Source organism: Gopherus flavomarginatus, chromosome 10 (genome assembly GCF_025201925.1).
Source record: "Gopherus flavomarginatus isolate rGopFla2 chromosome 10, rGopFla2.mat.asm, whole genome shotgun sequence".
Classification (NCBI taxonomy): domain Eukaryota; kingdom Metazoa; phylum Chordata; order Testudines; family Testudinidae; genus Gopherus; species Gopherus flavomarginatus.
Window position 1 is genome coordinate 38,188,046 of NC_066626.1, and position 27,393 is coordinate 38,215,438.

Here is a 27,393-nt window from a genome sequence, read left to right on the forward strand (position 1 = left end):
AACCAGAATATGGCATCACCATCATACTGATCCTCCTGCTACAAATATCTGGGAGAAAAAATATTTTTTATTATTTAATTATTATGCAGGTTTAAATTAGATAAAGTCAAAGCAAAACCCTTACTTTCACAGGAATTTTTGAAAGCTTGTACTGTCATCTGTTGGATCACTGGGACCTTATAATAATTTTTTTTGGGAAAATATTTAATTGAAAATGCAAAATAGATGTGTGAGTTCTTAAACATTTTTTAGTGCTTCACTTCTTCTCAGTGGTAATCACTATACATAATTTTATTGGCTCCTCTAAATGAAAACTTCATTTTTCAGAGTGATTGGTTATAGGGTTATTTAAAAATAGATTGTATATGAAGAAATTAATTGCCAGCTTGTTCTGCCATTGAAATCAATGAGAACCAGAGAGAGTAGGATTGGATCCTAACTGATTTATTTTTTAGTGGAAAATGAGAATTTTAAACTGGTTAGTATAAGTATATGGAGTATGGTCATGGCTCTTGAGAAGCATCATAGTCTCAACTTCGCCAAAGTGATCAGCTTTTTTGTATAGATGTCATTTAAATTCCTCACAGCTCCCATGACTGATTCTGCAAACAGATTTTTGTGTATGCAAGGGCTGTCCAGGTGAGTCCTAGATACTCTAGGATGTGGGGTCCCCTGTGGATCTGTCCAACCTTTGGAATAGTGGTGGCAGGCCCCTTCCCTCTACTCCAGACCAACAGGGCAGTGGCAGAGCCCTCCGTCCTATTAGGAGCATCCCAAAGGATGGTAAGCAACATTGGATCACCTCAGTTAAGGATGTATCTGGATGGGTGGTCCAATTATCAATGTTATTTTTACAGTCATGAGGGCTGGACACTTGGCAGCCATTTAAAAAAAAAAGTGAGATTCTGATATAATCACCTGATTCCAGGAACCAGAGCCCTTGATGCAAGCATTATGTGCTCGTGCCTTGATCTGCCTCTCTATATGGTAACACACACCTGCCTAGAAATATTTTTATATTCCCAGTAAGTGTGACTAGATAGGCAGAGAGGACATTGCTTGCAGTGCAATTGCTCCAGCTGCTAAAATACCGGCACTTGGATTGATGGATCAAGTCTGTTCAGGTCTGTTTCTTTCCCTGGTTGACCATCACATTTTACAGGGCAATATTTCCCCAAAGAGGAATTTACAATCAATAAAACAATTTCAGACAAGAGGAGGTTTGTCCTCCAGATTGACTGTTACTGATATACTGTACATATAATATTTTTGTTGGCAGTCTTGAAATTCCAGCTGTTATGTGTGTTAATGAATGCATTTTGAATGGGTCTCCTGCATCTGAAATTCTTACTGCATAATACCAAAAGGGATTAAAACAGTGACATCTTTCTGGCATAGTTTGTTAGTAAGTCAGTGGTGGATCATACATCATAATCCCTCCATTTTTATTAAATGAAAATTGTATTGACTGCATTTGTTTGTCAAAAAAAGAGATGTTGCACAGCTGGTTACTTCCTAATTTTTTACTGGGTTTTTGGTTAAAATTGATAATAATTTCATTTTTTTGCTTTGGGATACTATTATTTCTTATATTCTGGTAGCATCTACAGGCTCCAGTCTAGACCAAGGCCCCAAGGGCACTGTCCTAATACATAGGAGGACAGTCCTTGTCCCAAATGCTTGCAGTCTAATTAGCTATGATGCAATAAGTGATGCAACTAACAGAGGGAAAGACATGGGGACAGAAAGATGTGAATATAATTAAGATCACATGGTTATTTAGCTCTCTCATGTGAATGTCTTCTTTCAGCAATATAAATACCAACTGAAAAGTAATTGTTTACTTGAATCTCTTTTCTCCCTAACAGCTCATTGAAATCAATTTCTTATCTGCCTCCTCACCCCATTATTTCAGAATCCCAAGTTCAACTTATTTTCATATAGACTCGTTCTGTTCTATTTACTGTTTTTTCCAGTTACCATTTCTCCCTCTGCTCCCAGTTAAATGAACTACATTTCTCTTTGCCTGCCTTCCCTGCTCCACCCCGTTTCCATTAGGCCTGGTCCACACTACGCTGTTAAACCGATTTTAACAGCATTAAATCGATTTAACGCTGCACCTATCCACATTACACTGCTCTTTATATCGATTTAAAGGGCTCTTTAAATTGATTTCTGTACTCCTACAAAACGAGAGGAGTAACGCTAAAATCGATATTACTATATCGATTTAGGGTCAGTGTGGACGCAAATCGACGTTATTGGCCTCATTCTTTTACAGTAGCTACCCACAGTGCACCGCTCCAGAAATCGACGCTAGCCTCGGACCACGGACACACACCACCGAATTAATGTGCCTAGTGTGACGCGCACAATCGACTTTATAATATCTGATTTATAAAATCAGTTTAAGCTAATTCGAATTTATCCTGTAGTGTAGACGTACCCTTAGAGTGTCACTCTGCCCTCTCCCTCAAAAGCCCTCCCTCAGCACAAGTGGGGGAAGTCTGACAACATCAGGTGGTAGGAGGAGTAATAAGGCTGGAGTGGGTCTGAAGGTTTCCCTTTCTGCTGCTGGTGCTGCATCTCTGACAACAGCCAGTCTCAAAGTATGTCTTAACACCTCAGTCAGATGTGTAACTGCAGTACATGTAGACATATTCAAGCTATCTTTGATCTAACAAGCTTGAACAATAGCAGTGCAGCTGTGGCAGCAAAGGCTGTGCAATCCCTCCTGCCACCTTGGCTATGTACTCAAGCAGCTAGCCTATGCTGCTATGGCTTCCTTGCTATTGTTATTCAGGCATGCTAGATCAAAGCTAACTTGCGTACATCTATAATGTGCTGCAGAGTTACACCTCTGAATGCAGTGCAGACATACTCTGTCTCTCTTCCATTCCTGGGCCTCAGGCTTCTTGGATCCACATGGGTCTTTTATTCCCCTTGAGGCCTCACCTCAGATATGAGTAGGGACTCCTGGGAGGCTGTTACAGAGGTGGCAGGAGTCGGAGGGAGCTGTGTCCAAATTCCCCCTTACTATACTCTCTGGCACTGGTAGCGTCACTACTGTGTCCAGTGATCTCCATTGGGTACTGTTAGCACAGCATCCACTGGCTGGAATACTAGGATTTATTGAGATCCTGGAGCATGGTTACTTCCATGGACAAACTTGTTAAAGTCATGAGTCAAATGTGTCTGATCCAGGTTTCAGAAATAAATTAGGAAGAGCACAATCAACCCAACCCCAGAGAGGGAAAAAAAGGGAAGTGGTCTAGCTGGAAAGAAGACTATCTCTATGTGCACTGCCTATCAGGGGCAGATGAACATCAGAACTAAAATTGCAGAAGTTGAAGTAAACAGAGCGGAGCCTGCACTTAGAAATTTCCTCAGTCATTATAAGTCAGTTTGGTGGGCTGATGATTGACCTCTTTGCATCTGGAAACAGCAGTAAAGTGTCCTGTGGCCTCTCCATGTTTCAGGACCTGGGATGCAAAGTGATGGATGGTCTCTTCCAAAGCTGAGCAAGGTCTTTGCTTCATGCCATCCCATTTTTTCCACTGCTCCCCAGGACTATGCAAAGGATAGTAAGATGAGAGCAGCAGGATACTGTTTATGCCTTTCTGGCTGATGAGGCTATGGCTCTCAGACCTGATTAACCTAGTACTGAACCTAAAAATTTCCTTTTTTTGATTACTAAGGTCCACACATCTCTCTCTTCAGACAAACAGATAATCCAGAATAGAGATAGAAATAGGTACCTCCATATTTGTATTTTCTTCATTAGGGGAAGTGCCCCATGCTCTGCAGCAGAAGAAATTGTGCTTTTTCTTCAAAGTATCATTAATACACCCTGTAATAGGAAAATTGATTCATTTACCAAGATAATTCTATTCTAATGGGAGGGAACTTAAGGAGGTGGGGTGTTTGCCTGTTGCTTAGTGATTGACAGGTCTGATTCTGCCCCCAAGCTGCAAGCAGCCTGAAGTATCCCTTTTAATGGCCATATAGACCTTATTACTCAAAGAAAGGAAACTGAGGTAAGGAAATTGAGGTCTGTGCCTTTTCCTTGAGGCTACCCCCATACCTAAAAGCTCTCCCTATTCTGGCCTGTCAAGCTACCACCCTGTTTTAATTCTTATCCTTGCTTAAAGTTCATTTCTTTCATGATGCCCACAAGCACTGAATAAACAATAATATTATTAGTAAAATAAAGATTCTCAGTCATTCCAGCATACCCTGTCTGTTCTGTTTTGCTTTAGACTAAGATCCTTGGGGCAGGGACTATGTTTATTTTGTCTCTTCAATAATGCAAAGCATATTACTAGCATTTCAATAATAATAATAATAATAATAATAAATTCTGGCTACTAATTGAGATGTAATAAAGAAATAGTTGCAGTTACCTGATGAAATAATGTCATTGGGGTATTTCATTTTCTGAACCGGTAAAACCTACTCTGTGATAGTTGCACTGAATTCCATTTTATTACACGAGTTAAGACAGAAGACAACCCTGTTTATAGGAATGATCTTACGAAGTGCAGAGTGCCCCTTACTAGGAGACTGAGGGCTCTCAACTCTTATTGAAGTCATTATAAGGGTGCTCAGCAGTTTGCAGGTTGCTTTCAACACCATGCAGGACTGGGCCCTTGGTGCCATTATTAAAAGCCATCTATCTATCTATCTAGCTCTGTTAAAGAAATTGTCAGACAAGTAACTCAAGGGAATCTCATTGCTTTATCAATGATTACAGTTTAGTAACCCACTCTTTCTAGAAACAAAAGGATGGGTAGTTCACTCCTTAGGCACATTGATACAACTCTTAATTAAGTTACAGCATTACAAAAAAAACAAACCCCAGATACATTGATTGCGGCAAATCACAGTGATTTAGTGATGTAAGTGATAGTCAGTATTATGATCCCTACTTTGACAGATAAAAGATGCCTGATGAGGCATTAAAAACAGCCAAATATAGGTTTAACTCATTGAACTGATTGAGTGTTAGATCACAAGGCTTTATTTTCTTCATGTTACTCTTTTGAGAAAGACTGCAATGTTCTGTTTCTGTAAGCACTACAGTATTAACATACTAACTGCCACATGCAACAGAAAAGCATGATTTAAAATAAGCCTTTTTTTAAAAAGAAGTGAGATTTATGTTTACATCTATAATATTCCAAAAAATCCTTGTATTAAAAACTCCAATTTAGAGCTAAATCCACAAAAGTGCCAAGTCACATTAATTTGTAAGAATGATTGGTCAGTGTCACCTTTCATAACAATAGCTGTGAATCAATGGGTTATCACCAGCCACACCAAACTTGACAGATGGTCACGAAGGTGACTTGAGTTTCTAGCTAATCTCCAAATTCTACAGCTTGAAATATCACCAGCCCATTGTCTGATGTGCCAGGATGACCTGACCACCACAGAAATGATGAAGAAGGAAGGAAAGGGGACACCAGAGAGAATGTAGGAATACTTATAAAAGGGGTATATTGGTATTCCATTTATCATTAGCAGCACCCAAAGTCTTTAGTTCCATTTCCCCATACATTCTTTTACCTCTCAGGCAAGTCCAGAATTTCCTAGGCCCCAGCCTGTGCCAACTCTTCCTGGTTTCAATGCCCTTTTCCTCAAGATGATTCCCTGTCCCCTTACACCAGGGGTGAACAAACTTTTTGGCCCGAGGGCCACATCGGGGTTGTGCAACTGTATGGAGGGCCGGGTAGGGAAGGCTGTGCCTCCCCAAACAGCCTGGCCCCTGCCCCCTATCCACCCCCTCCCACTTCCTGCTCCCTGACTGCCCCCTCAGAACTCCCTAACCATCCAACCCTCCTGCTCCTTGTCCCCTGACCGCCACCTATCTAGCCCCCCTGCTCCCTGTCCATTGACTGCCCCAACCTTTATCCATGCCCCCTGACAGCCCCCCCCCGGGACTCCCGCCCCCATCCAACCGCCCTCTGCTCCTTGTCCCCTGACCACCCCTAACTGCCCCCTGGGATCCCACCCCCTTATCCAACCCCCCCCCCGTCCCCTGACTGCCCTCCTGACCCCATCCACATCCCCGCCCTCTGACAGGCCCCGTGGGACTCCCAATCCTCCCTGTTCCCCATCTCCTGACTGCCCCCCCAGAACCTCCGCCCCATACAACCCCCCTCTCCTTCCTGACTGCCTCCCAGGACCCCCTGCTCCTTTACCCAACCCCCCTGCTCCCCACTCCCGTACCAGCAGCAGGAGCTCTCAGCTGTGACACCTGGCCAGAGCCAGCTGCGCTTCCTACCCTGCCCAGCAGGAGCGGCGGGCCAGAGCACGGCTCGCATAGCGGCATGGCTGTGGGGGAGGTGGGACAGCGGGGCAGGATGGTCCTGCAGGCCCTGTAGTTTGCCACGTCTGCCTTACACAATGTTTTGTGAATTTCCTTTTTACCATCACAATCAAATGTTTAGACAATTTTACTTTAAATCATAAAGATTAAATACTGAACAAACTAAATTAAATATTGTTCATTGTACCAACTAAAGCAGAAATGCATGCCAACTTGTATTTCTAGAGCAATATTAATTTCAGGACGTGTCCACCAGTCTTTCATTGTTGAGCATAGGAAGCCTGGGTGCAGTCAGAGTTTTCAATCACAGACAAGACCCTTTCCCAGTTATAGATACACCTATGGACTAAGTTTCCTGAAAGTCCTGCTTTTACTTGGTAGTTCAGTAGCAGTGGTAATGGTCCATTTGTTTTGGGAATATAGTGTAAACAACACTCAGGGCTTCTCCCAATAGGCAATACTCATTTAAATGTCCACTTTAAAATAACCCCAAGGTTTCTGGCATTGATTTTGGTCATTCTTTATTCAAAGATCTCCTCTGCTAAGCTGCTGATTTTGCTCTCAGTTGTTTCATTTTATTTATATAAAATAGATCACAAGAATCTTTTATCATGGAAATTGTTAGTCAACCTAAACATTGGGGTCGCTGTCAGCTCCGCTTTTATATTCTGATAATGTTTGTATAAATTTTATTATAAATATTTCCATTAATTGTGAGACTATATTCAGTACATCTTTAAAAGATTTTTCTGAGCATATGTACAGTAACAGTCATCAAGTGGCTACTAGCCACACATACAAAGGCAGAGGAACCTAAAAAAATCAAAGTGAAAATCCCAACAGCTTAGCAGTTGTGGGAGGAGGCCTTCTTTTAACAATGTACTGAGGGAAACGTGTTCATTCAGTTACCAATACACAGAGAGAATGTATCTGTATATGGTGAGGAGTCTTAAGGAATGGTGAGATCCTATGCTTGGTTTAATGTTTTGCAACACTAACAGTGCCCCATAGGTAATTTAATGCAGAAAGAAAAACCACCCTCCTGTTTTTACATTTGCATTGTAGTTCGTTGTAGAATTTTTCTCTTCTGTTTTTCTGCCATTTTGAGTTCAGCCACACAGCATATATTAGAGCTTCTGTACACAGCCAGCGAGTCATTTCTTAATGAGGAACTGTGGTTCATGCAGCTAACATGAGAGAGGATTGCCAAGAGGGCTGGATGCTAACCCTGTCAGAGTATGTGAAAACTGAAACTAGTCCAAGGGGGGAAGGGAAGCTTATGTTGTACCAGTACAGTCTCACACTGGAAATTGGCAAGAATTGGGGGAGGGATTGCCCTTCTGCCCTCACATGAGCTGTATCCACCTATTTTAACAGTAATAATGATGCCATTCATTACAACCTGGAAGACTCTTACCCAGTCTTTCAGCCTGTAAAATCAGCTACCATTAATATCCTGGAGTTGACAATGGACTTTAGTGACAGGGTCGAATATTCCACCCAAGTCTATTATTTGAATCTGACAGGATGTCTTTGGAATTGTCATCTCTGAAGCAATAACAGTGATGTGCTGCCAGTATTTTAACATTAGGGTCCCACAAAAATGACCTATTCTCCCCCGCACCCCCCAAAAAATTCTTATAAGTATGACAAAAGAAGGAGGCAACACTGCAATGGCAAAGAAGGTGCATTTTGCTGGAAATCTTTGTAACTTAACTGAAAAATATCTTGAGTGTATTTATGTCATAGCAGTGTAATTTGCTTGTGTAATTTGATGTGGGCAGCGGGAGTAAAAACTGTGTAGTGACATTGGGTTGCGAAGGGGGACACCCTCAGAATGTGTCTTTTTTTAAGTTCCTGCCATTTGGTGCAACCTGGTTCATGAAAAAGGCAAAATAGTTGCTTTTCAGAAATACTTTTATGAGCTCTAGCATTGTCAACTTTGTTAGGAATGATTTAGCAGTACAGGGGGAGATAGAGAGACAGAGCTTCATCAGAAGTAAGAAAATGTCAACCTTCCCTTCAGTTTGGTAGCAGAGTTTTAACGAGAGTCCCCTGGGAGCTCCCAAGAGCTCCCTCCTACAAAAGACTATCCTGATTAGGTGAGCACAGTTCTTCTGTCAGCAAGAAGTAAATCTCCATTGAGACTCTACCCCAGTGTATGGACTAAATTAGAGACTGCTGTAAATTAATCCAGCCAAGAAAAAAATATCCCATGTTTTACAATTTTTAGACCATGGCATGGATATGTGGCAAGTTCCCTGAAAGTTCAGGCACAATAGCAGTATTTGGGAAAATTCTAGATTTAGATGAAGTGAAGAGTATCAAGCCAACAGGAAATAATAAGATTTGAGGTCAGTATAAATTGATAAATCCACCTGAGACCTGAAGACGTTGAAGTGGGGAACTGAATGTGCTGCAGGATTTAATGTATTGCAGGTATGGCAAATCTTTGAATATTAAAATTTTTGATTTCTATCCAGACTATTACTTCTGGTAATAATTATATCAGAATTCCAATTTCTTAAATTCTTCCCTCTTTGAAAGCTCAATTTGTCATCAAAGTACAGTAGTACCAAGGGCACAACTCTATTTTTATCGCAAAATTGTGAAATTCATTTCCCTTGCCTAAAATTGGAATGATCAGGCTTTATGCAAGTGGAGTACACGATGGTTGGATGTGGAGGAATCAACCCACTGCCCAGGGGTCGGGTCATGGGACACACCCTCTTCTAGGACTACTACTTCACATAATCCCCATGCCATTTATGGGGGAGTTAGGACCATAACGTTGCAACTGCACTACTTTCTGCAATCACCTGTGCAGGACTGACACAGACCCCTTATCCACAGGATTCAGGGAGCACATATGTACCTGATGTGGCTGTTCTGGCCACAGCTCCCCCTGCTCAGCCCTACCTCAAGGCATAAGATGACATGGAGGATCTTGTGTGGGTCTGTCAATAGGGGAAGCCAGAAGTCTGAGGGGGCTTCCCACTGTGGCAGCTGTGGCACCTAACAATAAGAATCCAAGATGCCTAGTAGCACAAATCCAAAATGCTGCCCTCTCCCTGGTGGCAGCAATGCCTAGCAACAAGAGTACCATAGGTCCTCCCTCTCTCTAGGCAGCAGTGGCTAGCAGCAAGAGTGTCAAGGGCTGCCTTCTCTCTGGGCAGCAATGCTTAGCGGCAAGTGCGGGGGGGATAGGGAAACCTGGGTCCACCATACTCCACTGGGTTCTGACTCAGCACTCTATGAAACCAAATTACCCTGATGCAGGATTCAGGTCTTCATGTCCCAAAAACTCATCATCTGGGTCGTCCCTACCCTTAGGCCCACCTTTGGCATCTCTGTCATATCCTTGGGGCAGCAGTTTTAGGAAGAAATCACACAGAGAGTTGTAAACCTCAAAAGCAGCCATTTATTGCCACACACTGAACTAACCAAACCAGCAAAAACCGGCTGGGCTATCCCCATATAATCTAACTCAGTTGCCATAGCAATAACAAGGTTCCATTACCACGACATCCAACTACACAACATATTCCTCTCCCCTTAATAAGAACAGCCCCTAAATAAAACAAACACTACACTAGAGAAGGAGGGTAGACTGCGTCCATTCCTGGCTAAACCCAAGGATTATTTTGCCCCATAACCGTGGGTTTGCCCTAGCTAAAGATCCAGCCATTGAGAAGGTCTTCTGTCTCTAGGTGGATTATGGTGGACTTCTGCTGTTGTTGCACTTGAAAGTGTCTTGGGCGCAGGCCTGACAGTAGGCCCAGGGTTTGTAGTGCCATTTAGAATGGGCATCTACCACCACCAAGAACATGCTTCCTTCAAGGGGGCCAGCAAAGTCAATGTGAATACATTGCCATGGGTTTTCAGGCCAGTCCCATGGGCGTAAGGGTGTCCACTGAGGTGCATTCCTTACACCCTGACATGACATACAAGCTCTTGCCTTCTCTTCAGTAGCACTGTCCAATCCAGGCCACCAAAAATAGCTTCATGCAATTTCCTTCATGCACACTATTCCACAGTGACTGGATGTAGCTGTTATTACATCTGTGATCTCAGTGGTGGTGGGATAATGACACGTCTCCCCCCACATCAAACAACCAGATTGGATTGATAACTCCGTCCTCCTGGACATGTAGGTAACCAGGCTGGGTGAAACCGGAGAGGTTCATCGAGACGTGCCATGCATCACCAGGTCCATTACTTGGGACAATACTGGGTCAACGCGAGTTGCCTTCTTTATCTGAGTAGCGGGTGATGGATGTATTCTCTATCTGTTCAAAGTAAAATATTTCCTTCTGGGCAATATCTTGACATTTGACTGGCAAAAGCAACCTTGAGAGACCATCTGCATTGCCGTGCAAAGTAGATTTCCGATATTTGATTTCATATATGTGCGCTGAAAGCAACAATGCCCAATGTTGCATACGACTAGCAGCTAATGGGGGATGCCTGTGTGGGGTCGAAAAATTGAAGTCAGAGGTAGATGGTTGGTGAGAAGAGTAAACTTCCGTCGGAACAGGTACTAATGAAACTTCTGAATTCCGAAAACAATTCCCAATGCCTCACATTCAATTTGGGCATAGTTAGTTTCTGCTTTGCTTAGAGTGCGTGAAGCAAAAGCAATAGGTCTTTCTTCTCCCGAAGGCATAATGTGTGACACAATCACTCCCACTCCATACGGAGAGGCATCGCAGGCCAACTATAGGGGTAAGGATGGATTAAAGTGCGTCAGAACTTCAGAATTTAGCAGTGCACCCTTAGCATTGTTAAATGCAACATCACGGGCTTCAGTACACTTCCAGGTCTTGTTCTGCCCAAGGAATTCGTGAAGTGGTTTTAGCAGTGTGGCTAACTATGAAATGAATTTTCCATAATAGTTCAATAATCCTAGAAACAAGCGAAGCTGGCTAACATTTCGAGGAGGGGAAGCCTCCACAATAGCCTTAACTTTGGCAGGGGCCTTACAGAGACCTGTAGCCTCAATGATGTGTCCCAAATATTCAACAAAGGGCTGGAAGAATTCACACTGTAAATATGCTGGACTCAGATCAATCTTACTGAACGTTTGTCCCCCAGCCAGGCCCGCAAAGAGATCATTGATGTGGAGAAGTGGGTATTACTCCGCACACAACACCAGGTTGACAGGGACTTTAAAATCACCACAAATCCAGAGGGAGCCATCTTTCTTCACTATTGGAATGATAGGAATTGCTCATAGGCTATGGTATTAGGACTCCGTTTGTGACCAGGCGCTCCAAGTCCGCTTCAACTTTCAGCATGCTGGCATATGGCACAGTTCTGGCTTTCAGCTATTTTGGCTGACTGTCAGGTTTAATGTTCAATGTCACAGTGATTCCCGTCATACTTCCCAGATCCTCTCCAAAAACAGCAGCATGTTTCCTTAGTATAGTGGTCAGACCGGTTTCTTCTTCATTCGGTGCACTTCTGCCCAGTTCAGCTGAATCTTCCTAAGCCAAGACTTACCCATTAAGGCTGGGTAATTACCTCTCACCACAAACAGTGACAATTTAGCAGCCTGTCCATTGAGCTCCACCTTAACATCAATAGTGCCCAACATGGGCACAGCTTCTCCCGTATACATCTTCAGAACAGATTTTGTTGCCTTAAGCAGAAGATGCTGTAGCTTTTCTTTATACACAGTCTCAGAGACCAGCGAGACGGCTGCACCAGTGTCCAGTTCCATTTGTACAGGTTTGCTGTCCAACAACGGGGTTACCCAGTATTCATATGAGCCCACTGCCAAAGACAAAACGTGGAGTGGCACTCCTTCATGGGATGAGGTGTCTCCTTGGACATTCTGGGTCTGCTCTAGGATATGCAGGTTTCCCTTTTTGGTTGGCCAAACCACAGGCCTCTTTTTCTTTTGTTTACAGGAACACCTGATGTGTCCCTTTTTGCCACAGTGTTGACACACCAGGCCCTTACCAGCATTCTTATGCATGGTGACCCAGCTTACCACAGTGGTAACATTCCTGACTCCACACAGTTTTGTGGGAAGGTTCTTGTGACACTTTATGCACCGGGATGAATTGATGTATTGTGCCTCCTTTGTAGCCAGTTCCACAGAGACTGCAATATCAACAGCCTTCTGGAAGGTAAGCTGAGCCTCTGTCAGTAGGCACTTCTGTATATCTTCACTGTGCAGGCCACACAATAACCTGTCACATAGGGCATCATTTAATATCCCCTTAAATTCAGAGTGTTGTGCAAGCCTTTTCAAAGTTGCTACAAATTGTACAACAGTTTCATCTTCTTTTTGGTCTCTTTTGTGGAACCTATATCTTTCAGTATTTACCAGTGGTTTTGGGGAAAAATGGGACCCAGGATTTCCAAAATGTCATTGTAAGATTTGGTCTCAGGCTTAACAGGGTGCAATAAGCTGCATAGCAGGGAGTAGGTCTTAGCCCCTAAAACACTTAATAATATTGGCACCTTCTTCTCTTCTGTAACGTCATTTGCAATAACAAAAAGCTCAAAATGCTCAGTATATACATGCCTTTACACTATAATCTCCTCAAAAGGTTTCCGTGGCCCTGTAAGTGTAGCCATGGTTTTAGTTTCAGTTGCACACTCAGTGCAAACAAGCCAGTTCTCACCCCCTTCCAACAACAAAAAGGTTTGTTTGTTTTTTTTGGGCGAGGGAGAGGTGTACTTTTACTTCTACTTCCTTCTGTTGCTGGGGCAGCATAGAATCCCATCCTCGTCACGACTTTGTCGTATCCTTGGGGCAGCAGTTTTAGGAAGAAATCACTGGAGACACAGAGAGCTGTAAACCTTATAAGCAGCCATTTATTGCCAGACACTGAACTAACCAAACCTGCCAAAACTGGCTGGGCTATCCCCTAATAATCTAACTCAGTTGCCATAGCAACAGCAAGGTTCTATTACCAGGACATCCAAATGCACAACAATCTCCTCTGCTGACAGTGACCTGGCGTCCCCTTCAGTCCCTGCATTCAATTGGTTCTCTCTGCAGTGTAGTCAGAATACTCTGCCTTGGCAGTCTGGAGTGTCTCGGCAGCTCCTTGGTAGGAGCCTGCAGGTGGCACGTCCAGTCTCCTCCTCAGCCAGTCCAGACTGAACTGAGCCACTTCCTTTGTATATGCTCCCTCCACCAGGAGCATGTCCAGCAAGAGAAAGGGGGCGTGCCTCTTGAGCCCACAACAGTTTCTTAATCTCTGAGTTGCCAGTGAGGGATTGATACACCTAGTCACAAGGTTTTCTGCACCTGGATGAATTTCTTCCAGCTTGAATTTAGCTTTTCCATAAAGGAAAGGAATTTACACTACTCACTTGTAAGTGGGAAATACAGTGGAGCATGATGTCTTTTAGTACAAACATTTTACATTAGTATGATTATAAGTGAATTAATGTTTTTGTCATGAGACCAGATATCTTGTTAAATGTACTAGATAATTCAGATCTATAGCTTTTTTATTATTCTTTATGTAGTGCCAAAATGTATTTGGCCCATTACAGGAGAAATCAGAAGTCAAGGTGCAACTCTGCAGAAGTTACAGTCTGAATATGCACTGTGAATCCTACGTGGAAAAGTCTAAATATGTTTAAATCTCTGCTCTCTAGAAACATTTGATGTTGTATTACAGCTCCCTCTAAGCCCATTCTGAATATTAGATCTCATGTAATATGCCAAAACTTCCTTAACGTATGTACCAAATGTAATGTGAAAAAAACCAAAGATGATTTGGGCCAAAATTAGCAACTTCAATCTTTGGGGAAGGAAAACCATGCACAGGTTATTAGTGAAATACCCATATGGTCCAGCATGCATACATTGCCTAGCACCATTAATTAGATATTTTATCTTCATCAGATAACTCCTTCAGAAAGAATGTTCTGTACAGTGATTAAATTATTTTGTAATGAAGATTAAACTTTAGTTGGTTTATAGACCCTTAATATCTTCTTCCTAATTATATTTGATTCACAGTTGTTACATCCCTGTAGTGAGTAAGCTACTGTGGATGTGCACTTTGTGTCTTAATTTATTTTATATGTCCAAGTATTTGTACCACATACATCACTGGTGTATCTGAATGCCTCTTGGAGATAGTACTATGTGTTCACCATTCTGACCCCACCTGGAATGGGAACAAAACAAAGCAGTTCTTCCTTGTAGAAAAATAACAAATTGTTAGCCATAAAAACAATTCTAGTCTCTATTATGAAATTTCAGTCTTGAAAGTTGAAGTCTTCTTCCAGTGCTCTGAAGTGACAAGTTTTAGCAGAGATTTAGCTCTCATGTACATCCTTCTTTAATGAGGATTAGTGGATATGCTTAGCTTAGGTAAAAAATTAATAGTACAAAAATACCTACAAATATTTTGGCATAGATGAAATTTTAGCATTTTGATTTTGGTATATTTATTGTTTAGTATGCTGCCTGTTACTCGAATTCCTGTGTCACTTGGATTTAAAAATAAGTCATACTTTGATTTCTATCATCCTGTTTTGAGAGGTCCCTTCTGTTCATAATGTAGATTCAGGTAAGCATTAAATACATTATCCAAATTTCTCAGAGAAAGTACACATTTTATATGACTTCCTCTGGGAATCTTACTAATTTTATTCACTTTATGATCTGGAAATTATATACAAACATTCAATAACACAGAAGTTCATGAAATTCTATGGTATAGAAACTAAATATCAGTGGATTGATGATAGTGTGATTTAATACTAAAAATACATTATCCACTCCCATTTTAATATGAATAAATAACTGGTTTATATAAATGGAAGACAGAATACTTGGTCTGCACAAAGTAAAAATAAAATGGCAGGAAATTAATTTTGCAAATTGCTTGAATAAATAATTACTAGTTGCATGTAATGCTTAGGGATGCATTTTCATTGTAAAGATTCAGTCACACTGCTCCTATTAACATTAATGAGAGTTGTGCTGTGAAATCCCTGCACTCTACACTGAAAACATACCTCTTGGAACTCTACAAATGAAAGGGAAAAGGAAGCCAGTTAATGGATACTGTATTTTAAGACCATTCAGGTGAACAGGGTATTTGCCCCCACATTTTCTGTGTGCTGCAGAAGGATTTGGTTGGGCATTAATTGTGGCTAAAGCCCTATGCACCACTTTGAAAATATTGGTAGCTAATCTTACATTGTTGAACAACTGTTCTGCTCAGATGGTCTCTGTTTCATAACTCATAATGCTGTTTGAATATGGCAAGCTGCAAACAGAAGCTTAAAGGGCCAACTTAAAAATGGCACTTCTGTCAGACATTTGTTACCTGATATCGTTACAAATAACAATTATGATAAGTTTACTATAAATTAATGAGATGAAGAGAAAAATATTCAGGGCCTGATCCTATGGAAGGCAGAGTGAGTGAATCACAGGAGTACCCAATTCTTAAGCTTGTTGGGGATCACTGAGGAAAATGAACGCAGAATGGTGGAAACTGCTGAGGCAGAGGGAGAGAGAGTCAGAACACCCTCTTCGTCAGAAGAGGAGGAGCAGGAAGAAGACAACAGCTCCATTTTTTTATTGGGAGATGAAAGAGAGGTAATTCATCCTGAAGCAAGGGCAAATGAGCAAGAGAGAAGGAATAAGGGGATGTTGGAGTAGAAAGAGATGATGCTTCTGGCTTCTGTCTCAAAGGCACATCTCTGCTCTACTGTTACAAGCTTTTCTCTTGAGTGCTTCTTGTGTTTTCTTCTCCTATTCTCCTCTTGGGGTCTTCTATTCTGCTCTTTAAGGATGAAGTCAACCCCATATCCTATTTTAAATGCTTAAGTGATGCATAGGTCTCGCACTGACCCTCTGCACAAGGGTGTATTATACCCAGTACTTGGAACAGCCTTATAAGAAAACTTACCTCTTGCACTATATTAACTATGGAAAATGACAATTAGGTATGCTATGGTAATAGGTAGGAAATAAGGTACCAATATAATGTCACTGTTAAAAAAAGACATTGAGTAAAGAAGATATTCAGTGAACTTCTCTCCTTGAAGAAAACTCAGAAAAGTAAGACGCACATGTTAATACTTCTCTTATTTCCTTGCGTAGGATCGTCGCTTTAATGATGAGATTGACAAACTGACTGGATACAAGACAAAGTCATTGTTGTGCATGCCCATAAGAAACAACGATGGAGAGATTATTGGTGTTGCCCAAGCAATAAATAAAACTCCTGGAGGTGCTCCTTTTATTGACGACGATGAAAAAGTAAGATTATTTATTTTGTGTGCTTCATTTCTCTGGTAGCTCGAGAGAATCTTTCCACTATTAAGGATCAATTCTCCAATTTTGTGAGACTTACCCACCTTATTAATAATGAATGAACTTTTTCTCTGTGGTAATAAGATCACATTGAGATAACTTACTACCTACCTTTGTTTCTCATGTATTTATTGTAAGTTTTGGATGTATTCATATTGTAAGATGATCAGTTTGTATCTTGCTTCAACAATCCAGACAGGCTTTCTGATTGAGAATCTGTTTTCTCAACTCTTCTGTAAATGTCTTGGTAGAACTAATAAAGTGTTGCTCTCCCCAACCTTGTGATGAAGTGAATATAATTGTAGCCCCACAGCAGCAATGAGCTCAGTGCTAACTGTTTCTTAGTTCATGAGGTCAAGGCCTAGTGTTCTACTATTATCATTAGCATTTTTCAAGAAAACCAGAGTTCGTGTATATCATCTTTCATTTACTTCATAAAGACTTGATGTAGGAAGAAAAAATCAAATGCTATTTTTTTTTATGTCTGGCATCATCACCACAGTTGATGGTACATTGTCTCATTATGTTAACCTGTTATTCCAGAAAATATGATTGCCCATAATTACTGATGCAAAATTAACAAAAGTATTTCAGAGCTTTAGATGCCAAGAACTTAACAGAAATACGAATAGCTTTTGAATAACACACATTTGCTTAGACTGCTGGTATTTAAATTTAATCAGAATAGTTGCTTTAAATAGCCATATTAATTTGGAGGGCATTTATTATTAATGATCTTTTTATCTTACAGTAAATTTTGTCTTTTTGACATGATCCTACGACTGTGTATATGCTGGATACTGTTTGCTAAGATTTCCCAGTACTGCTATCATTGGTTCAGTGCTACTGATGGGAGTAGTTGTATTCTGGGTGGTGGACAGGATTATGGGTGACTAGTGTTTTAATCATCCAGTAACCCCACTGAGCAAGTCTTCGTGATATTGCTCAAAATGCCACTGGCCACCAGGATTTTGTCCACACTAGAATTCTCACTGGTGGAGCTGCACTAGTGATAGCAGCTCTGGGAAATTTTAGGAACAATTTCCTAGTGTAGACAAGGCCTTAGAGAGGGAGTGAATCCTGAAAAGGTTAACAAAAAGGTTCCTGCTTGTTAGGTAAGATGTGTAGTTTTGTAGTACAACAGAAAGCAGATTTAAATATACAATATTTTAATGCTAGAAGAAGAAAGAGTCGTTGTTTGTGGTTTCTATAATATAGCTACAGACCAAACACACTCCATTCTTCCTCTAGTGATACATATTGATATTCCTTCATGAAACTGTCTCCATAGATTTCCATTTTTGGAGTTGCATGGACTCAAGATTATTTAAAATGTAGTAGTCTAGAAGGTGCCTGGTGCTTTGATATGTGGACGAAGAGGCACACACTGACAACTTTTCACCCTCATTAGTTTCTGTTTTGTCAATGGTTCACCATCCCTCAGTGTTCTCAGTGGGACTGAGGTCATAAAATACCTACACAGCCTGCGCAGGAGAAACTTCAGGCTGCTCTTAGCAAAGATGACCACTGCCTTCCATTTTTCCCAAACGGAATGAAGACAAGCTTACCTTAGGGGAACATGACTGCCACTTGTGATGTCTGGAGGCAAAGAGGAACACTATGAAGATAAGGTGATTTGCAGGGACAGAGAGGGCTAGAAGGAGAAAGTGTGCGCATGTGCAGGGAAATGTGGAGCATAGGAGGGAGTTCAAGGGGCTGGAGAGAGAACTGAGGGGTAAAAGACTGTGAGCAGAAAGGGTGAGAAAATATGGGGGGTGCATGCAAATAAGAAATCTATGTGAGAGCATGGAGGGAAAATGTGAATGGATCAGAAGAGTGGGTGGGACGTAGAGGATTAGGAGGCAGGCAAATTAGTGGAAAGGGATGAAGTGGGATAAAATAGCAGCTAACCCAATAATGGAGAAGGGTGTGTGTGTATTTCATCAGGATCGAGCCAGCCCCCTCTTCTCCCCGTCCCCGCCCCACCCACTGGCTGTGGTACAGATCATGCCCTAAAGAGCTTATTATCTAGAAATGCTGAGTATTCTATGGTCGTGCCATTAGTAGCATAATATATGTGTTGACATTGCTGTGCAATGACAATAAGAGGAAGTATTGTATTTACTGCAGGATAAATAATAAGGTCTGTTGTAAAGAAGAATTCCTGCATCCTTGGCTTATCTCCTAAATAGGTGGTGATGGTTTCCAGAATGAAGGATGATATGACATGAATGAAATGAATTAGGAAACTGAATTAGGAAACTGAAACTAATATAAGTTGTGTACTGTGTGACATACTGCATAAATCAAAAATGATTTCTAGTAATTGTGTGTAGGTATAGTACTGTATGTTTCCTTTTTAAAGTCAGTGTTGTTTGTTCAATATAAAATATATGTCTAGAGTGCGGTGCACAGCAATAAAATTGTTGCTGAAAAAAGGGGAGTCATCCTAAGTACTGATATGTGACTAATGAGGGTAATAATATGGATTTTAATATGAATAATGTCTGTCAGTAGCATCAGCGTCTCTTTGATTTGGTGTGCATGGGGTGTAATTAGAAACGTATTGCCTTTCTGAGGTATTTTTATGTCATGGAATCTTATGCCAATCCAGGAGGGAAAATGTCAATGTAAACTAATAACTGGCTAGATATTAAAGATGAGAGAGGGAGGAATAGCTGTCATTTTTGCAACTGATAATAGCTGTCAGATGCCTTTATCAGAAACATGTGTGAACAGCAATTTCTCTGTATTTCTGAGAGATTATGGTACCTCCTTGCCACCAGCTGGAGACAGTCCAGTAGATATGTTGAAGTACATCTGTTTTGTAAACCAGGAGTTTGTTTGTTCTCAATCTCATTTGTTTTCCTCTCCAGCAGATGTAAGTGTACCCATTATGTTTACTTTGTTTTAAATTTCTTTCAGTTTTTTTTTTAAATCTTGTGCCTATTTGAGTTGACTGGCAACTCTTAGATTAAGCTTCTGGCTTTTGGTTTTCATTCAGATGTCATTGTTTTGACCAGTTTGAAAAACTGGAATTTGGACACCAGTGTTCCAGTTTAAGACAAGATACAATAAGTGAGTACAACAGCCAACAGAAGAAGTGAAGGATAGAGGAGGTTAACCATAAAATGTTTCCATTGTTATATAGCTAACAACATGCACAGTTTGAAGGTTTCAAATAATTTAGAGATGTGTGTCTTTAATTTTTTAAATATATAAATGTAATTTGCTACTGGCTGCGCCTCACCTTAGCCACCGTTTGTCATGTTAGTAATTTTATGTACAGGAAACCACATAAAACATTCACTGCAGTGGATGTGTGTAATTGAGATGTGCTGCCCATTAGTTGCTTTCTTTTCAGTGTGTGGGAGTGATAGGGAAGAGAGCAACATTCCTGTCTTGGTCAGCAGCACCAGATATGGCAAGAAGGAGAAAACATTCCAGCTCTGCACTGAAGACAGGGCCAGCTCCCAGGGGTTTTGCCGCCCCAAGCAGTCCCGCCCCACTGAAAAAAAACAGAAAAACTCGCTATCACGATCGCGATCTGCGGCAATTCAGCAGGAGGTCCTTCGCCCTGACCAGGAGCGAGGGACCCTCCGCGGAATTGGCACCAAATAGCTGGACCTGTCGCCCATCTCCGGAGTGGCCGCCCCAAGCACCTGCTTGCTAAGCTGGTACCTGGAGCTGGCCCTGACTGAAGATCGTTTTTCCTCATGTGGCAATCTTACAAACTAATTGTTCCCCCCTGTACGTTACAAAAATCACATGTCTGAACAAATGATAATACAGTGCTCTAGTTCTTCGGGCAAAGATTTTCAGAAGCGACTTGTGACTTTGGGACCTCAATTTTTGGCTGCTCAATTTGAGATACCTTTTAAAGGGGCCCAGTTTTCAGAGTGTAGATACTCAGCCCTTTTTGAAAATCAAGCTCACTTAAAGTTTCACAAATTGGGCAACCATCATTAGAAGCAAAATTGCTATTCATTCTTGAAAATCTTGGCCATATTGCATAAATTCAGTAAATATACATTATAAATCTGGCCCTATATGTTACAATGCTTAGACACAACTGAATTAGAGAAGCAATAGCTGCTTGAAAACTCAACTGCAAGGGTTTTTTTGTTTTGTTTTTTTAAGAGCCGCTCTAACCAGTCTCCCATTTGTTCACAACCATTTTTGTGGGAGCAAATGGTTCCTGCATAAAGGCAGTTGCCCTTTTAACATCGGGCCTATAATTTTTGATGTTACATTTAATCAATAGTACATACAATTATCCATAGATACAACTGGCAAACTATCAACTTCATGAATATGTATTGTATATTGCATGTAGATGGATATAAATATTTAATACCAATTTCTTGGATTGTGTCGTATTTGCCTTCAGTTTTTTGGCTATTAGATGTCATGCAAAATCAGTGTAATTTGTTTATTTCTTATTTGCTACCTTTTAACTAGTCATTTAAAAAAATCATTAGAATTCTAAGACAGTATGTCAGATCTCTTCCAGAATACATTAAAGGGGCTCCCTCACACATAGACTGTAAGGAAAAATAAATGAAAACATAATTGGGAATGTCCCTAAATAATACCCTATAATAGAGCTTAGATTTCATAAGGTGCTCTCCAGTTTCCTCAGGCAGTGGTAACCTCAAATGCATTACACACATTTACAAAGCCACATAGAGGACATGAGATTTTGAAAGAACATTCTGCATGGTTTAGCATTTAAGCTTTGTTATGGTATCAGCAAAGGTAGGGGGATTCGTTAAAGCTGAGGAAGAGAACAGGGAAGTGCTTTCCTGAACTTTAGACATTTCTGAACATTCAGGTGATTCACAAGAGAAAAGGAAAGTGTGCAGGCTGGTTCTTGCTTAAGGATTGGTTTGCCTATTCCTAGTTTTAACATATTGGATTCCCGTATGCAAATGAACTAAATTCAGCTATATGACATCATTAATCCTGAAAATGAGATTTATCATAACATTCTTAAAATGAAATTGTAAAGAAACCACCCCACATAACAAAGTATGTTTTTCCCTTTCGTGTTTTTCTGTCTCTCAGAATTAAATACAGCATTTAAGAAAGTCTTTTTCAAAACCTGAAGACTAAATTGTGCGATGAAGTGAGATTTGTGGCCATTAGTGTCTTGATTCGATAGAAAAAAATGATATTTTTCTATTAGAATTAACTAAATGCTAGCATTGTTTTTTGTATTTTTCTTAGTTCTTTTCAGAAAGTTAGCAGCAATAAAATATAACAAAATGTGTGGAATTATTAAAGCCCCCAAGGTGCAATCAGGTTTATAATTTGCAATATGTAAGCTGGTGGAATGCTATAACATCTCTCTGAAAAATGTGAAATTCTGTTTTCACGGCAAATGTTCAATTTCCTGTTTCAGTTAAATCTATGGCAGCTGTGAGAATAATATAGCATTAATAGTGTGTCAGAGTGAATTTTCCATACATAATGAATGTTCTCCAGTGCGCAATACATTTCTTTCCTTCGTTGTGCAAAGGTCCCAGATCCTTTACATGGGTACTTCAGCGTGCTTTGGGCTTAAAGGCAGAACCAGACCTGTCAGTCACCGGCAGCAGGAGAATATCCTACCTTCTGAAATTTCCTCTGGTGTTTTTGGCCTCTTCAGTGGCCAGTGCTCAGCCAGAGCTCTTTGCTGCAGAGCAATTCTAATGTAATATGAATAAAAAGTAGATTGCTTTGTGTGTGAGAGCATGTTTATTACATTTGTAAGGCTGGAGCAGAGGCCACTACCTTTTTATAGCATGTTTTGTTTTGTTTGGTAACTTTTTAGGAAAAGAGGCTGATATTTACTACTTTTACCTATTTTCACTGTGGTTTATATTTGATATTAAATTAGAATTGTAAAATTTATTTTCCAAATATGGAACAATGGGTTGCCTGAGAAGGCATGGCAAGAAACAAAGCATCTAAAAAGATCTGTGTACCCTGTTTGTATTTCTGGTATTGTCCTGATATAATCTTTGCACATTCTAGACATGAGTCTCTCACCAGATAATTATGATTACTAATCATAGCAAAAGTTTGAAAGTTTATGATTTAGAATACTGAATGCTCCTTTATGTTCATTTTTAGTTTTCCAATTAGTTTTCAGATGTTACAGCAAAATAAATCAATTATTGCATTAAGGAAATGTATAGGATAGTAGCAGTCGCACATTCATTTAAACTAGGGGCCCAGTTGTCATAACCTTAGTCCCAGATTTGGACCTTAGCGTCCAAAATATGGGGGTTAGCATGAAAACCTCCAAGCTTAGTTACCAGCTTGGACCTGGTACTTGCTGCCACCACCCAAAAAATTAGAGTGTTTTGGGGCACTCTGGTCCCCCTGAAAAACCTTCCCTGGGGACCCCAAGACCCAAATCCCTTGAGTCTCAAAACAGAGGGAAATAATCCTTTTTCCCTTCCCCCCTCCAGGTGCTCCTGGAGAGATACACAGACACAAGCTCTGTGAAACTACACAGAGTGACTCCCCCTCTCTGTTTTCAATCCTGGAAACAAAAAGTACTTTCCTATTCCCCCAGAGGGGATGCAAAATCAGGCTAGCAATCCAACACACAGATCTCCCCTGATTTCTTCCTCCCACCAATTCCCTGGTGAGTACAGACTCAATTTCCCTGAAGTAAAGAAAAACTCCAACAGGTCTTAAAAGAAAGCTTTATATAAAAAAGGAAAGAAAAATACATACAAATGGTCTCTCTGTATTAAGATGATACAATACAGGGTCAATTGCTTAAAAGAATATTGAATAAACAGCCTTATTCAAAAAGAATACAAATCAAAGCACTCCAGCACTTATATTCATGCAAATACCAAAGAAAAGAAACCATATAACTTACTATCTGATCTCTTTGTCCTTACACTTAGAAACAGAAGACTAGAAAGTAGAACTACTTCTCCAAAGCTCAGAGAAAGCAGGCAGACAGACAAAAGACTCAGACACTCAATTCCCTCCACCCAAAGTTGAAAAAATCCGGTTTCCTGATTGGTCCTCTGGTCAGGTGCTTCAGGTGAAAGAGACATTAACCCTTAGCTATCTGTTTATGACACCAGTTCTGTCCAGTCTTGACATCCTCCTAGATTTAAAGGAGTGAAGCAGGTACAGGAGAATAGTGGACCATTTCGAGTTTGGTCTAAATTCTGTTTTACTTACTGAAAGGAAATAAGTCCTTTGACTGCAGTGGGATCACGCAGGGGAGGAAGATGAGCAGGATTTGGCTGTTTGTATAGTGTACACACATTAAGCACTGCATATTGTTACCTATCAACTCTGTGTTCTTGGGGAACCAGGGTGCAGTACCCAGCCTGTCTGACTCACAAAAGACCTCCCTCCCAGCCTCTGCTTGAACCAAAGCCGATCAGAAGAAAGACTTACAAAAAGCAATGAAAAGGCAGTGGAAGACACACCTAAACTCCTCCGGACAAGGGTGACAGGATTAAGGAAATGCCCCTAACCTCATTGGCATCAAGGATGGGACAGGAAGGCAGCTCCATTAGCATACAGAATGGAGAACAGAGACTCCAAGGCAAGAACTGCAGTGAACTCTGGGGCCAGAAAAGCAGGGGAGCACTGCATGATGGGGGATCTCTGCTCCAGAGGTTAATGAACCCACACCTGCACACACCCAGCTCAGTAGTTATCAGACCAATTCTAGTAATAAATCCTTTACTGGTATTCAGAATACTGAAGCTGCCTAATTGCATTGTGAGCTCCCTGGCAGGAACACCGCCCATAGCCAGGAATGAGCAGTTCCAGTTGTTGAACCTGAACAAAACAACTTCAGTATTTTCCTTTGAACCATCAGTTTACCCATAAACAAATCTAGTGTTCTCCCTTGAACCATTGTTCTTTCCCTACAAAACCCCCTACCCATGCACAAGTTAAGTGCTCTGATGCTTTGATCCAAAATCTGCATCAGTTCCACTGGGGCTTCATCTTCTCCTGACTGATGGTGCTGGAGGCTCTGCCTGTCTCCAGCACTCTGGACCCTCATCTACCACCACTACCTGGGAACCTCAAACAAATCAAGCTTCACAGAGTGGGGAGAACCCAGTTCTCTAGGTATAGCCTTCTGACCCTGACTTGTGTGATCATTTATAGTTTTCTAAACCTGACTTTTATAGTCAAATTTAAGTTAGATTTAATATTATAACTGTTTTGTTTGTTTGGCTCCCCTTGTATAGTTATTACCTGGCAATAAATAACTTCCATGGTTAAGCTGGTTGCTTCTCTCTCTCTCTCCCCTCTTGTGGGTGTTTTTTGGCTTCCCCATTTGCTCTGCAGCAACGCTTCTCATACCTAAACTAAAGATCCCTGCAGAGCCCAAAAATCCTGTGGGGTTTGCTCATCAAGTGGGTTACTACCAGAACAACTGTAAGGTGAAAGTGGGGATAGGAACATACTGAACCTGTGGCATAGAAGGGTGGCAGATTGAAAGTGCTGCTCGACCTAGCCTGCACAGGCGTACTCTACGCCAGTGCAGTGCCCATGGCATCTGAGGGTGATAGCTTGAAAGTGCTGTTTGATCCAGCCTGCTGAGTCCAGGGGCATATGGGTCAGCCTGGGAGTGCTGATTAACCTGGTCCTCTCAGACATTCTCTGTGTATGGGTGTGTAGTCATCTGATTCTGGGACTGGAAAACCCCAGCCCTGGGGAACCTAGGTCCTGCAGGATAGCTCCATGGGAGGGAACTTGCAGAAGGGAGAAAAGAGTAACCCTAATAAATGAGCATACCCCAAAGTAACGGGCAAATCTGGTAACAATATTCAGCATCCAGGCAGCAGTTTATGCCACGTTGATGTGGTTCATTCACTAGGAATTTTATCAGGAATAAAATGAAACCTGTTCCTCCCCAGAATTTTCAATACTCAGTCTAATGGCCCCAGTTACCATTCACCCCCTTTTGTATTTTTTTTTCTTACCCTAGATTATTTTAGGGGTACTATCTTCAATACCATGGGCTGCACTGGTGACTAACAAGTAACAGATAACAAAAAATCCTTTCCTGCTAATTTGTTTTCTGTAAATCGTTGCACTCACATAGATGCCCACCTCAGGGATCTTGTTCCTGGAGCCACACACAGAGGTTGCTAGTTCTAAGGCAAAATACAAAGACAGAATAGGACTGTTCCTTTAACTTATGGAAGTACTCAGCTGCGACGGAATTAAAAGGAGAGGGAAGACTGAGACTGGGAGATTCACTGGCCCTACACTGATATAGCCAAGATGTAGAAAAGTCTATCACCCAACTGCCACTGGACTGGGTACATTAGAAATACCGGGATAGATAAGAAACAAATTATGTAAGCAAATGTATGTTGCACACAATTTCAATAAACAATGATTGCATTCCTGTTCATGTATTACATTGCTAATAGTGCCTACTAGGGTTTTCTGAAGTATGTGGAAAAACAGTCCAATTCAGAAATGTATAATTCAGAATTAACCCCCTCAAAAGTGGGTACGCCAGTGCAGTATGTTGCCTACATCCCAATACAAGAGATACAATTTGCAGAAGGAAAGCAGAACATTACAAAGACTTTTGAAGGATGGGGGTGTTGAAGCGAGAACTGTCTGGGAAAGCTGTAACAGTCTATTAGACAGATCTTGTAAAGTACTTAAAAAATAAAAACCAAATGAAAATAAAATACATTAACTGAGCCCCTCTCCTACAGCAGATATATAACTATTGTCAAGAGAATTAAATTGGCTACACGAAGAAGCCGAAGCCAGGTTCACTCCAGTGGGTCCAACTTTTGTAGTACCTTGGGCTGAATTTGCAGCTTTCCTTCAATTGATTTCAGCGGGAGATGGATCAGGCCCTAAAGTTTCCTTTTTAAAACTTGTATTGTTCTGGGTCAGAGCACTGCAATAAAATCAATTCAAGCTGAACTTTGGCTTCATTTCATTGGATTTGGATGCAAACAGGTCTGCCAATAAGCTGAACTCTTTGTTTCTTTGGAAGACTCTGAGCTGTTGATCAAACAATATTGAGGCAGCTTGATCCATTCAGCACAGGAACAAGGTCACTGCATGTTTGTTTCATGAGCATTCATTGGCATTCAGAAAGTGGGAAAGGTTATTGTTCTGAAGCCGTCCTGTCCATGAAAGAGCTTCCAAATGCTAACAAAGGCCTATGCTCCCCACTAGCTGCAAACAAAGGTCACTTCATCCCTCCACAGTTTAAGATAATATTTTGTCAGGTATTTTGAACCTGAAGTCACTTCTTAACTTGAAAAGAGTGTTCCGCTTTGGAGCTAAGAGCCATGGAGTATGAATCTGTCATAAGCTTCTCTGACTGGCTGCTGCTGAAACATTTGAATTTGCTTAGCCTCCCACATAAATTAAACTCACTATTCCCTTCCTTTCCACCCATCTCGCTTGTATTCTGCTTTTCCAGAGCTCTACTGGAACCAGGTATAGGAGAGGGACTACAGGTTTTATACCAGAGACTATCTGTAATTTCTGTGATATTAAATCATATTGGATAGGCCTACTGGCAAGATCTTTCTGCAATATAATTGGTAGTACAAGAGTTAGCCATATTGATATTTAAATTGCATCACTATGCTTCAGAGTCAACACTCCACTCAGATGACAGGGGAATTGTCAACGTCCAGGGCAATTGCACTTGTACATACACTCAGTACTCCATCAGGGCATCCACTCTCAGGCTTCTGGCTCTTTTGACCATTGCCTCTCTTGGGTGGAGACC

At 41.1% G+C, this 27,393-nt stretch overlaps 1 protein-coding gene across 2 annotated transcripts in view; it reads left to right on the forward strand.

The window, feature by feature from the left end:
• Nucleotides 1–27,393, forward strand: part of PDE11A (phosphodiesterase 11A) — a 218,185-nt gene that overhangs the window by 33,295 nt on the left and 157,497 nt on the right. For both annotated transcript variants that reach the window (XM_050969014.1, XM_050969012.1), the window contains exon 2: nt 16,425–16,583. In XM_050969014.1, coding sequence (XP_050824971.1) covers nt 16,425–16,583 — 159 coding nt within the window. The remainder of the gene's footprint in view (nt 1–16,424; nt 16,584–27,393) is intronic.